Source organism: Mya arenaria, chromosome 6, assembly GCF_026914265.1.
Source record: "Mya arenaria isolate MELC-2E11 chromosome 6, ASM2691426v1".
NCBI lineage: Eukaryota > Metazoa > Mollusca > Bivalvia > Myida > Myidae > Mya > Mya arenaria.
In genome coordinates this window covers 12830771-12844410 of record NC_069127.1, presented here as the reverse complement: position 1 = coordinate 12844410, position 13640 = coordinate 12830771, and the positions used below count along the sequence as shown (strand labels likewise).

The 13640-nt window shown below is 36.6% G+C and overlaps 1 protein-coding gene across 1 annotated transcript; it reads right to left on the bottom strand.

The window, feature by feature from the left end:
• Positions 1-3624: 3624 nt before the first annotated feature.
• LOC128239170 (uncharacterized) lies at positions 3625-6383 on the bottom strand. The gene is made up of 4 exons (XM_052955673.1): positions 6081-6383; positions 5523-5670; positions 5006-5245; positions 3625-4287 (listed from the first exon to the last, which is right to left on the bottom strand). The coding sequence occupies exons 1-4, from the start codon at positions 6249-6251 to the stop codon at positions 3878-3880; spliced, it is 969 nt and encodes a 322-aa protein (XP_052811633.1). The 5' UTR covers positions 6252-6383; the 3' UTR covers positions 3625-3877.
• Between the last annotated feature and the right edge of the window lie 7257 nt (positions 6384-13640).

Below are 13640 nucleotides of genomic sequence, written 5' to 3'. Positions count from 1 at the left end.
TTTTCGGTAACGACGGTGCGCGTAGTTCAGGAATTCGAACTTCTGCGCACATGGGAGCTAACGATGAAATCAACAGTCATCCGAATCGAACAGGTGCGTAATGGTCAACGTGTAGGAAACTTAAACTAAATGGATAGCCTGTATTATCTGCCCCTATTTAAGTGGACAGTTGCTAGACGAATTAATATATATTCAAAATGTCGGTCAAGTAAGGTTTTTTTGTTTATAACAGCAACGACTTATAAAAACGCACTTTATTACAACGCAATTTATCTGACCAACGAGAAAAACAGCATGTTTTATACATAGAAAAATGAGAATTAATTGGCGTGGTGATAATGAACGCGCAACACATTTAACTCTCAAATTAACTTACCTATACGCTTATGATTCAGAACCATTATAAATCTTGACCAGTGTGATTTTGACAGATCCGCAGAGACATCCACCGAAGAAAAAGGTAGTATCCCATTCCAGGGATGGTGACAAGCCTCAGTGTGTCAGGGGCGAGAATAAGACATGACTCTTCACATTGACTAAATCTCCATGTTGTATCACGTTACTCGTGTATACTGATGTGTATTAAACACAAGATGACACGGGATGATCATTTAATTTAAGTCAATTTAATAATTAAGCCACAAGAAAGAAAAAAGACAGCTGGCGGTCGAAATCAATAACCGTTTAAACTCTAGTTCATCATGTTACATGTCATAATAGAAATAAAAGTAAATAATAATAATAATAATAATAATAATAATAATAATAATAATAATAATAATAATAACACACACTTTAAGAAAATTCGTAGGACAATCGTGGATGTGCCGTACGATATTCAGGTGTTTTCGATGAAAAACGCTGTCGTAGACCCTTGCCGTATGTCTGTTTATATATACATGTTAAAAAGAAAATTGAGCCTCGTGGGTAATTTTTGACGGCTGCCTCAAATCAAATGCATGGTGTGCGATACCCGGCGACGTCTTACGACTGTGTTACGATTAGCTACCAATTCCATACGATTTGTTGGTTCATCTCGTGCAGGCCCTTAAGGCTATACCCATCTCTCTTTGACAGGCCATAATACCTGCTTCCAGTTTGGTATCATATTAAAGGGCACAAAAACGTTCTTTTGCATCAGATTATTTATTTTTAGGTAATACGTACATCACAACACTTTTTTCTCTTTTGATGAATTTAACCAAACTACAAAGAACGGATTTACTTGCAATGAACTATAATGAAAAGTATCTCAGATTGTCTTTAAAACGTTCTGGACGAAAAATATTCCTTTTTTCCAATGGTGCTCACTATTCTGGTCTATCAAACATTGTTGTTTCGACCAAAACAAAGTCCGGTTTTTGATTTGACAAGATATTTTAGGTACAATTTTAAAGAACATGTATAAACGAGCTTCCATGTCAAATTTGATCAAAATAAACGAATTGAATTGCTTTAAATCTGTTCATAAACTTAAATGTCACTTTCTAGAAAACGAGCATCAATTGTTTCAAATTCACAACTCATTTGGCTGTTAAATGGCCATTTCACGTTAGTCCATGCCCAATATCAATATTAGCAAATGAAATAAAACTTAAGTATCCATTAGTTGAAAATTGAATGGAATTGAGTAAATCATAGCCTGTTTATTAACAAAAAGTATTCCATTTCCACTAAATTTCAACTTGATTGACTGTAGGAATGTAGTTGTCTTTTCTTGTTATCAGAATTAATTTCCTGGAAACTAGAGGTACATATAAGTGCCAGCAGATGATGGAAAATTTGAAAACAAATGAAATTTATCGATTTGGGGTGGGTATATCCTTAAGCCTCGGTCACAACTGATCGTACGAAATTCTGTCGTGGAAGACCCATAAAATAGTTGTCGTGGCAAGATCTTGCAACATGCACGAAATCTGTCTCGAGTGGTCACAAGGGCTACGACACTTTAAAAATGGATTGGCGATGGGGAAACGACAGAAAAAAAACGATGTGTCGTGGGAGTGTCGCAAGTCAGTCGTACGACAGTCGTGGGAGCATCGTGAGTTATCTTGCACTGTCGTGGGGGCTGTTTTTCACGTGATCATGTCGTGCGACTGTAGCACAGCAGTCATGGGTAGCTCGTGTGACGCCCGAACGACCGTTTTCTGACTATATTATATGGCTCGGTCTGTTGCCTGCCATTTGCTCTTGAGATTTTTTAGTGGGGACATCGATGTTCTGTCCGAATTCTTTTAGATTTGTCACTCTATTTGATTAACCTTTTTGTACCCAGAATGGCTCCTAGGAGAATCAATAAGAGAAAGATAGTAGCAGTGGCTAATGTGCTCAGGTAGAACAGCAATCCTCCCTCAGTGTCAACTGCAGACGTAGGACAGTAGGGCGACAATCGCAAGATTGTTCGACTAAACAGTTATTTTCCTGATACCCACGAACAAATATATATTTATCACACGGCAGTTGCAATGGTGTTGTAGGACAGACTCATGGCAGCCACAAGACAAAGATACGACACAAAAATCGTAGAACAAAAATGGGGCATGTCTAATTTTGCCTCACGACGGCAAGCCGATGACACTATGCGCAAAATTTCGTATGACTGTCTTGCGATGAGCCCCGATTTACCCAAATTTTATGTCGTGTCGTTCCACAGATGCATCGTGGGCTCGATGTGACCAGGCCTTTATAGTTATATATATATATATATATATATATATATATATATATATATATATATATATATATATATATATATATATATAATCGTAGGAATTTCCTAGGACAGTCGTATGACTGTCATAGGAAATTCCTACGATTATATATATATTTCATACGACTGTCCTAGGATTGTCTTACGTATAACCCACGGCTGTCCCGCGAATGTTCCACCATCGTAGATCCTTTCTGTGCCACCGTGGATTAATCCTACGACTGTAATTCTACTTTAAGATTCGACTTCACATTCTTGAATTTACCCCACATAACATGCGTACAATACATTATGATATTATATATGTGGACGTTAGAACAATGTAACTTTTAAATCTACTTCTCCGAAACCTACGTCGCCAGTTTCCTCTGTCGTAGTCCCGCTAACTGAATGGTACGACAAGAAAAACAATTACTGTAGGTAGTATGTGAAAGGGGCTTTACAGAACCCCGTTTTATGAGTTTTTATTTAAAATTTTATTTGACCTTTTTTACTTTTATGTTCGGGTATAAAAACAGCTGATAGCTGCATCAGCTCTTGAATCCGTTTCCTGGGTAGACCCAGAACTGTTTTCCTTTTGAGACACTATGAGAAAGTAGCATTGGTAGGGATCGAATCCATAACCTCTTGGGTGAGAAGCGGACACATTTACCACTAGACAATTCTCAACTTCAATTTTATTGCACACCGAAATAGCTACCCCAGATTTCGGACACGCTGTGACTATATGGCACTTTGGTGAAAACTAAATATCACAATCATTAAAGTAACCTAGTCGACCAAGACATACGTGACACTCATATCGTTTCAGAGAAATACACGAAAGAGAAAAAATATGGCTGTGAACCAATGCTTTTATTTCAACGCAAAAAGAAGACGGATCATAGTAGATAACCGATTAATGAACCGGGAGATATAGCGCAACACAGTATAACTCAAAGTGCAGCATAATTATATGAATGAATCTTAAATACACTAATTGCTGGTATAATGTTCAAAAATGCACTGCGTATTATATTAAACCGTTAGACACCTTTATGCTTGATCGGACACTGTTTAATACATAAACTTATTTTAAAACGTTTTGTTACATGTGTGACTGCCAAATAAAAATTAAAATGCACATATTGTTCGGGCCAATAAACTGGTGTTCATAATTTTGAAATGTTATTTCCTGTCCCTACACGAGTCAGCACACATAGTGACAGGACAAGGACCTCCCTGGTTCCTGTGGCATTGCTGGCTACACAGCCTGTCCGCGTTCACCTGTCCGTACATACTTCTTCCCAGTGCAGTCGCCTCACACGGTGGCTTGTTCTGCGGAGGTGCACCCCCGAGTCCTATTGGCACGAATCCGCCAGGTATTGTCCAGGAAGGTGGCGGCGTTCTCGAGGTAACGACGGGTGCGCGTGTTGTCACGGTATGAACGTATGGTGCTGGTGTAAACGTTACGGGCTTGGAAGAACCTGGACCCACTGACACGTCAGAGCACGCTAAGAAGTGTTCTTGATCGCCACATCCAACGTTCGTTACATTACAACACTCAGGCTGGTAAAAGCCACAGTTGTTGTTCGAATCTGCAATGAAAAAACAACAAAATCTCAACTGATATTGCACGTACGTTGTTTCAGTGTCAATATACTTTAAAACAGTTTTTAAACCGCATCAATTCACGCCTTTGAGAGTCATATACGGTACGATGCTAGCATGAACTGCAGAGTCACATTAAGGCAATGGTGGGGGAAATGACGCCAAAATCATGTCCAGTATTAGCTCTTTTTAATTTCGAGATTTGTCTTAAATTGATATTTAAGACTTAAAAACAACAAAATAAAACAGAACAAACAAATTAAAACACATTGAGATAGTAGCTTAAAGATGCACTCTCAATCCCAAATAAGTTAGACCACAATTAATTTAACTATTTTAATTTACCGAAAACGATGCATAATTATCGAAAACAATGATTCTTATGAAGGATACCGTATTGAATTTAATAGAAAGGTGCATAAAACATGGTATTTCTACCTAATGAGACTATAGTTGATCAGAGTAAAATCTTTTAGCATTCACCAGTTATTTAATATTTGTGCATTTTAAGCTACTAAATACACGATAATATTGTTATCAGTAATTAATATTTTCCATAAATTCATTATTTAGTAAGTAGTTATAAAGGCTCATCACTCAAAATCTATGTTTGTTATGTATGTGTATATATTGATTTATATATGAGTGTCTCTTAAAAGATGTATGGATATTATAATATTATTATCATCATTTAAAACAGTTTACTTGTCGTCCACTTCCACTGAAGTACGCACTGGGTGCAGGTAAGACCCCGGGGTAGGACCAGGTCAATGTCCTTCCGTCCGTTGCCATAAAGTGACCCCTTCTGCGGGTGTATGTAGCGGGTCTGTCCCGACGGCATTGCCAGCAGATATTTGTCGAGACACTGTTGCGTCACGCGCTTGGTGACGTCATTGTTAGGACAGAGACGAAACTCCGAATAGCCACCATGATTTATCGTTATTTCTGAAATTATGATTGTCATTTGAAGACAACAAACAGAAGAAAAAAACACGCACACACAAAGATCAGCATTAATTTTCCATTCAATCGGCAGTCAACAGTAAGCATGACAGTATGAAGCAATAATTCATTTGTGATAGATATAGAAAGCTAAGCGTTGAAGTCACGAGATTACTTGAACGGCACCGATACTAACCGCGCGTAATATCTAACATTCGGAGAAACAGGTAAGTTTCATATTATGCTGTCGCGATTTACGTTGTTGTCAAGAGGTCGTTACCAATAGTGACGCGTATGATTTGTTCCTGAGCGTAGTTGCGGACGATGACCCCCTTGGCGTATATGCCACCAGCCTCGTTGTTGAAGGGGCCTTCAAAACGGTCCCCGCAAACCCCGCAGCGTCCGTTCGCCAATACCGAGAACTGATACTGAAACCATGGTCTTGAAATAAACATGATGTATACAGCAGCCATTCGTCAATGTAGTTATAAGAAGATATAATCGTATGCGTTAACTAAATGCAAGATATTTTGGAATTAACTATGTCCATGATTCTTATTCAAGCGTCCACCAAGAAAGAGCAAAGACGAAAACCCACGCCACGACCTCTACAATGATTCCTATAAAATCAAACATGGTTATCAAACATATGTCTTTACGTATTGTAAAATAAACAAACCTTATACTATTTTGCTACATTATCTTCCAGCGTACACTCCGATAATTGTTGTTTAAAAAGAACGGTATGAAGGCAACTTTACTTATAAGTAAAACTCAAATATATAATTATGTATATATACGAGTATATATCTTTCTTTCCTATGCGTGCTATACTGACCCCGCGTCCGCCGCAATTTAACCCGTTGTCATCATAGTTAGGCGGTACAGGAAAGCGCTCCCTCCAGGCGGAGGAGCGGCCGGGCGGCACCAGTAGGCGTCCGTGGCCGCTCACATCCACGGCAAGCAGGATCCACAGCAGCGGACATAAGCAGTACACTTCCACTTTCATGATTCACGCAACTCAACTAAGTTTCTCAGTGTTGAAGTGCGAATACTCCTTAATGTATCTCAATTTTCTGATATGTTTTAGCACTTTCCAATGTAGAATATACGAGTCTACAACAAATGTGCAGCACTTCACTGAAATCAGTGAACCTTTTATAGCCATCGAAATTATCGTCAAGATTGTTTTTGTGGTGACAGAGGTGACAGACTTTATCTAAGACTAGTGTTCCTTGTTTAGAAACACAGGTTCGCTACATGAGTGTTTATAAAAGATTGTTCGCTTCGACAGCATATTATCAAGTTTGTGTTTCGAGCATGAACGTGAGTAGCGTTCAGACCGATTGTCATAATGTCAAGGTCATGTGTTCCGAGAGCTATATGATAGTGTATAATTGTGACAAATATAAGAAAGCATAAATGTAACCATTTAAAAATTATGATGTTCATTTCAGAAGAGTTCGTTTTTACATTAAATGAAGCTTATTAAGTGATTTGTATTAATACATTTGTTAGACATTGTCCAATCTTCAGGTTTCCGCATGTGTATTCTTCCTGCAAAGTTTGCGGTTTCCCTACCGATGTTTTTTTCTTTCCCTCTCTTCGGTTGCGTATTAAGAATATTAGCGAGATAACTACCACGTTGCAAATGGTCCATTTACATCATCGTAACTGGTAAATTACCAAGATGTCAGTTGTGAGTTGAGTATCCGCCGTCAAACCAAATGCGATTCGTGGCTAAGACAATTCTCTCAATGAGTTCAATATGGTACAGAAACTGTTTTCATTTTTTTTTAACTGTATTTATTTGAAAAATAGCATACAAACAAAGATACGTCATATGTATAGAAATGAAATAGATCACAATGTGTTCGAGGACTAGAAAACAAGATAAAACTTATATTTATTCTGCTCCTCTACTTAGATTAAGAGCATTAAAACAGATGAGACATGGCATATGTTACGTTGACAATAAGTATAATTGATAGAATCTTTTCTTCTTCATATTATCTAAAATGATAAGAAATGGAACTGGTCGCACACCGATGAGGGGGTTTGCGTGTTCAGCCCGATACGTCAGGGAGGGTTGGTCTTCATTTGTTGTTTGTTGCTGCTCATTGCTAACCGAACCGCATAGAGGCAGTTATGTTCAATTGCACAAGTTAAAATATTACTTTGTTTTGCTCAAATGAAAGAGTTTCATTTCCGTGGAGAAGGTTTTGATAAATAGGTCAACATGGCATGTTGCTCAAGAACCGGCGACGAATGTCTACAAGCAGTGGGCAATAAAGTAAGAAGTGTTCGGCAGTTTCGACGGATCCGCAACGACACAAATGGGGATCGACTATTGATCTTCGATGGAGGTCATAGTTAATAGAGCTACAGCCAAGTCTTAATCTGGTGTGTAATATTTGTCCAGTGCGTGATTCAAATCTGAATATTAGTTTAGCTTTGGACATGCTTGAATTAAAAGATTGCTTAAATGATATCAAAGACGGTAGATTTCTGATGTTGTATGGAAGTATACTCCATTCACATATAGTTGCTGGAAGGAAAGAGTTTTGGGTTTGGTAAAGTTGTGTTCCTGCTATAATAGTTGGGGCGTTGTTGGCAGTTCTAAGATTGTATGGTGTTTGTTCTTGTGCGGAAATTAGATATGTTAGATATTTAGGTGAAAGTGGGTGGTTTATTTTGTAAAAGGTAATGCGCTTGTCTTTTTACGTGTGTCTGCTAGGGACTCCCATTTTAGTTCAGCGAGCATTGAGTTGATATTACAGTAATTAGATGCACCTGAAACTATACGAGCAGCCTTATTTTGCACAGACTCTCTTGTTTTCATTTAATCGAAAGAACACCACACGGAAGCGACTACATGCCATTTCCAATACATTTTTACTCAGCCCACAAAGGGGCATGACTTGACAAGTATCACTACTAGAGTTATCGGCTTTGCATAACTTGTTAATTGTCACTGGCCACAAGCATACCAGGACTTATGTACATATTAAAGTTGATTTACATTGCCATATATGACGACGCGTTATGGTCCTAATGGTTCTATTATAAATAACAAGACATCAGATGATTTAATATGCACATGGGGCCACGGTAACGAGCAGTCTCAAGTACGAGTTCAGAACCAAGTGGGAAAATTGCAAATCTTTATTTCACTTTCGTTCTAGTCGAGTTTTGGTGATGAAAACTGCTAAATTTTATTACTATTCGAAATTCCATTTATTTTCGTAAAACGTATGAAATGAAGATGATTAATTGTAATTTAAAAAGTGCTTTTCTGAGTCTGAGTCTAGATTTGGACTTCAGACTGTTCATAATGGCCCCGGGGTCTCAGAATTATTACTAAATGTACTAATTAAGTGTCTACCTCCATGTTAAAGTTATACTGCCTCACTGTATGCGTGTTTGTTTTGAACATAGTACACAATTGTATCTTATTATTAAGTATTTATATAGGAGCTATATTACACGTAATTTGACGTTGACATTAGAAAATACCTACATCGTAGATGGGAGTTCCAGGAGAAGCAAAGCATGCTCAGCAACACTGTTGATATGAAAAATGACGCTGATCAAGTGTAAAAGGATTCATAGTCATCATCTTCCGTGTTTACATAATGGAAACAAGTGCTCGTATACGAAGGTACATTAAAACTCGATGGTTCATGCATTGTTCTTAAACATGGTTCCACATAGCACTGCGTTATTTCATTGTTTACTGAGATGAATGTAAAACAACACAGCATTGATAACATGATGTGGATATTTGGGACTCCACTTAGCGCTTCTATAGTTTCTTTTTTTTTAAGTAAGCAGACGAGGATTTTCTTATCCCTCCCAGACAAGTGTAAATCAATAATGCCCCCTATTAAGGACTTGCTAGAACCACTTGTGGCAAGTGAAATGCATTGAAATGGTTTGTATATTAAAAGCGGCTTACAAAAAAATCTTATGACGCAGTTAAGTGTCTGAACGAAGAAACTCCGTCATTCGAACATGATAAATTACCTACTTCTTTTAGAAAAAGCGTCACTTTAATTATTATATTGAATATCATGCACACGATTACCTCGCGAAAAGAACAACAACCTTATCTTGGTTTTGTTTTTGTCTCCCAAAAGTGCGATTTCAAATTAAACATGAAGATTTTTTCTCGTACATCCCTTTCCGAGATTTTTATGAGAAATAAGAAAAAAATGCAGCATATTTATCAGCCCGACATATTGAAAAGCAATAACTATGATTTGCAAAATGAAAATTAATGCATACAAAATGAAAAGCATCGCCTGTTATCTCCAAGTTAGGTCTAGTGTTACTCATCCAAATAATATATCAGAATGCCCGATAATTGGGCTTATGACAGCTTAAGTTATAGTATCTGATCAATCTACTCAGTACATATCAGTCTACTGATATTAGAATAAAGTTCCATGGACTATGTATATCAACGTACTTAAAGCGTTGAAAGGCTTTCGGCCTGTTACGTTTTGTGAGTAAAGTCATGTAACTGTAAAACAATATAACATAAACATCTTTTAAACATCAAAAGATGTTTATGCAAGTTCATGAATTCTTTTGCAAATAATTTTTAGATGTTTATACTGAAACTCATTTAAATGAAAACCATGGAGTATCAGTCACTTGAAATACTCATTTAAAAATATGGGGTAATATGCAATTGCATATGAAACCTTTTCTGGAATTTTGGTTTCACAAACAATGCACTGCCAAGGATAAAGCATTTAGGCAATTTATAGTAAATTATACTCTACACTTCAAAAATGACTGAGTCGTATTTAATTTACTACCAGGGTATGCCCGCTTAACCAAATGCATACAAAATGCATTGGACATGCTAATACAGTTTATGTTTATGGTATCTTTCTACAATGACAGGATTCTCGCGCAAAATTCCTCTGGATCGAATCATCCACATATTATCTTGCCTGTAATATTGATGTCTTTTAATATTGCCTTCAACATAATGTCGCTCGTGGACAACATGAACAGATTTATATCCGTGGTTAAAATATGAACAGTCGCATAACCATTTATTTTGTGCAAGTACATATTAAAGATGCACTTTTACTCCCAAATAAGATTTGCCATATTTGATAGAATTGATTAAATTTACCAAAAAGGATTAATAAATTAAAAATTAAAACAATGGTTCTTACGAAGGATACTGTGTTTAATTTGAACGAAATGTGCAGAAAACACGGTATTTCTACCTTATTAGTGAATAGAAGATCACACTTTATCTTTTAGCATTCACCAATCATTTAATATTTTTGCCTTTTCAGCTATAAAATACAGGGTTATAAACTTGTTAACAGTAATTATTATTTTCCATAAATGCATTATTTAGTAAGGAGTCGAAGGATTATCACTCAAAATTTATGTTTGTTATACATGTGTATGTATTGATTTTGAATAAGAGTGTCACTTTAACAATCTTAATAAAAAATGACTTGTGAGAGCAGATTTTAGGCTATTTTAAATAGAGAAACTATATTGATAAATGAATAACAAACAAAAAAACCCTGATCATCGGATAAAATGAAATTTTGTAATTTCATTTAAAACATTTTGGTTTGATATCTTACGCCTAATCAGCATTTGATTGCATCCTCAATACGGTTCAGGTGTTTTCCGGGTTTTACCGAGTTTTCCATGGAATAAACCTGTCCGAAAACGATAACCCAAATATTTTTAACCGATAGTATCTCGATCAACGGCCGCGGCCAAAATGTAAACACAGATATAAACATTTTGATTCAGTACGCGTTCATTTTGAAAGTATTTGCGTATTCTGCATTTTAAACGTATTGCATTTTCTAACTCGTCGGTATTAAAATAATTACGTTTTCTAAGATTTTGATTGCGTATTTATGCGAAATCGCAGCCTATTCGCACTAAATGAACCGCGCAATATATTATGAATTCTCATGATATCGCTACTTTAAGCAACCCCTGTGCTTTAAGCAGGCTACTCTTGCAGAACGCAGCTCTCCGTAGCTATAAGAGTAAATTGGAGCAGATTGGTATTGCAAATTAAGTTGTTGGCTACTGCAGTTCCAACAGCGCGGCGGTTGATGCGCCCTTGCGCGCAATTATTCGTCAGATATGTAAAATGTTATGTCGATCTGTCGATGATAGATTCCGATTTACGGGTCTAAAAGTATTCAGTTTTTTCTTACTTCTATCTGGCCTTGTGACCTATGCCTCCACCGGACAAGATCACTTTATGAACTTGACCATACTATAGACTGTGTTGAAAATGCGGTTACTAGTTGTATGTCGCCTGCGTAGATGGAAGAGACGATGTGTTTTTGTATAGACTTGTCTTAATGGTTTCGGACATTTTTGGTACTGAATTCTATTTCTTGTATTCTTCATCACACACGAAAGTGTCTCCGTAACAGGCTTTTCATTAAAAAAACTGTTATCATTTTCATACAAAATGAATGTACATTTTTACTATTTTTTTATGAGTTAAGTTGAATTTAATGGTCGAAGATAAGATATAAGTGTTGTTTTAAATAGCCTTTTGGGTTATATTGTAGCCATAATAGCATGTGTGTTTTTCCTTAATATTATTGTAAAGACGTCAGCTTTAATAGTAACGAGTCAGCTTTAATATTTTTAGGTTTAATTTGTAAAGCGTACAACATCTAGATGTACTACATTTGCCACGTCATAGTTTGATCAGTCTGCCTTTATACAGTGTATGACTACATCGCTGCATCAAGAGGGTTGTCCGGTGTCTTCGTCCGCGGCGTCAAACGAATGACCTCGATCGATCTGTGATATCGAATCTCTACAGCTGTATCATGGTCACAATGTTGATTAGCATAATATCTCGACTGATGTCGAACAACAGCCAGATCGCACAATGAACTGGAGTGTTATGGCCCTTTGACCGTCAAATTCAACCAATTCACGAGGCCAGCTTTCAATTCTTAATCCAATCTTTAAGTCTACCAAACTTGGCTACAATGTTTATGGGCTAATTCCAATCAACAGCCCGGCCCACACTAGTTCACTCTGAAAATGACCTTTGATTTGTCAAATCGGCACTCCATATTGCTATCGGGTTACTTTCTATATCGACCAGGTCTAATTCGCACTTCTTTTGTTATTGTTGTATTAAATGAATTGTGTAAATGTATTGTTTAAACTTTGAAGCATATCAACAAAATTAAAAATTCGGTCCAGCCTTGGCGGGAGTTTTGAATGCATGTACATTTTTATCACAAATAAATACTTCCTGACGAACTGCATACAAGCGAGTGCAACAATTTCTCTAGATATATAACGGAACAGTTCACAAATAGTTGTTTATTTCTTTTAGTTTGAGACAAATCTTCGACAGCAAATTAAAGTACACCGAAATAGACCGTGTCGTGCGTGTTACTGCCAATTTGGACCTGGCCGAAATGACCCGCATTCCAACATAAATTCAATTTGTTGAATTTTGATTTCAGATAGTATACAATTGACCGACTTTTCCTTTGATATGGCCTAGTCACGAATAGATGTTAAGAGTAAAAACATACGTCCCTTGAAACACGTTTTGTTGTAATAGGGTCTGGGAGTTGAGCAAGTTTTATGAACGAATATTTTATCAACGAATGGTGTTCAGTTTTACAATAATGTTCTAGACAGTCCCATCAGCAAAAGTTTCTTGATGATATTTATTTCAAAAGTTATTCAATAAAATGTTGAAAAACAGTGACTTAAACTAAAAATGCAAACATTTTATAAAATCGGATCAATCAACACCGAGCCACCAGTGCCAAACATTTTGCCACCAAAACCAATCACATTGATGTTATACTTTTGTATTTAAATGCCAAAATGTCGCATATTCTTTCGTAAGACTTGCTTGGCTCTCAAAACACCTACACATGTATGGAAGGACACACTTGCTGCACTCTCACAGATTGGACGTTTTAACAACATTTTTTTTTTGTCTTGGAACGAGCCAATTTTTGCGAAAATGCATAAAAACCAGTTATATAAGACTGCTGTCAAAAATAGATTGCAGATTTTTATATTTAAGTTCAAATATCAATCTTTTATGCATGTTACCGTAAGTAACGGTTTAAGCCATAAAACATTAATTTTCGATCTGATTATTTGTCAGCAAACTTTAATAATAAAAAAAATAATGTCAAAACGCTCAATCTGTGAGAGTGCAGCTTTAAAATTGGCTCTAAAAATAAAGCTTGTGTGATCTAGACCCTCATACCCACTTGTGCACTGTGGAAAGCTCTTCACTAACAACTATTGTTTTCTTAGTACATGGTCTTGGAACACTAATTTTATCACTCAACATTTGCCAAGGCCAAAAAAATCGACACCATTACGAAAAAAT

Bases quoted from the DNA above. Each gene is read 5' to 3' on its own strand.
- LOC128239170 (XM_052955673.1), bottom strand. From the start codon at position 6,251: ATGAAAGTGGAAGTGTACTGCTTATGTCCGCTGCTGTGGATCCTGCTT. The intron at 5,246-5,522 runs GTAACGACCTCT...TCATAATTTCAG, and splicing joins AATCATACGCGTCACTATTG to AAATAACGATAAATCATGGT. The intron at 4,288-5,005 runs GTAAACTGTTTT...TTTTCATTGCAG, and splicing joins TCAGTGGAAGTGGACGACAA to ATTCGAACAACAACTGTGGC.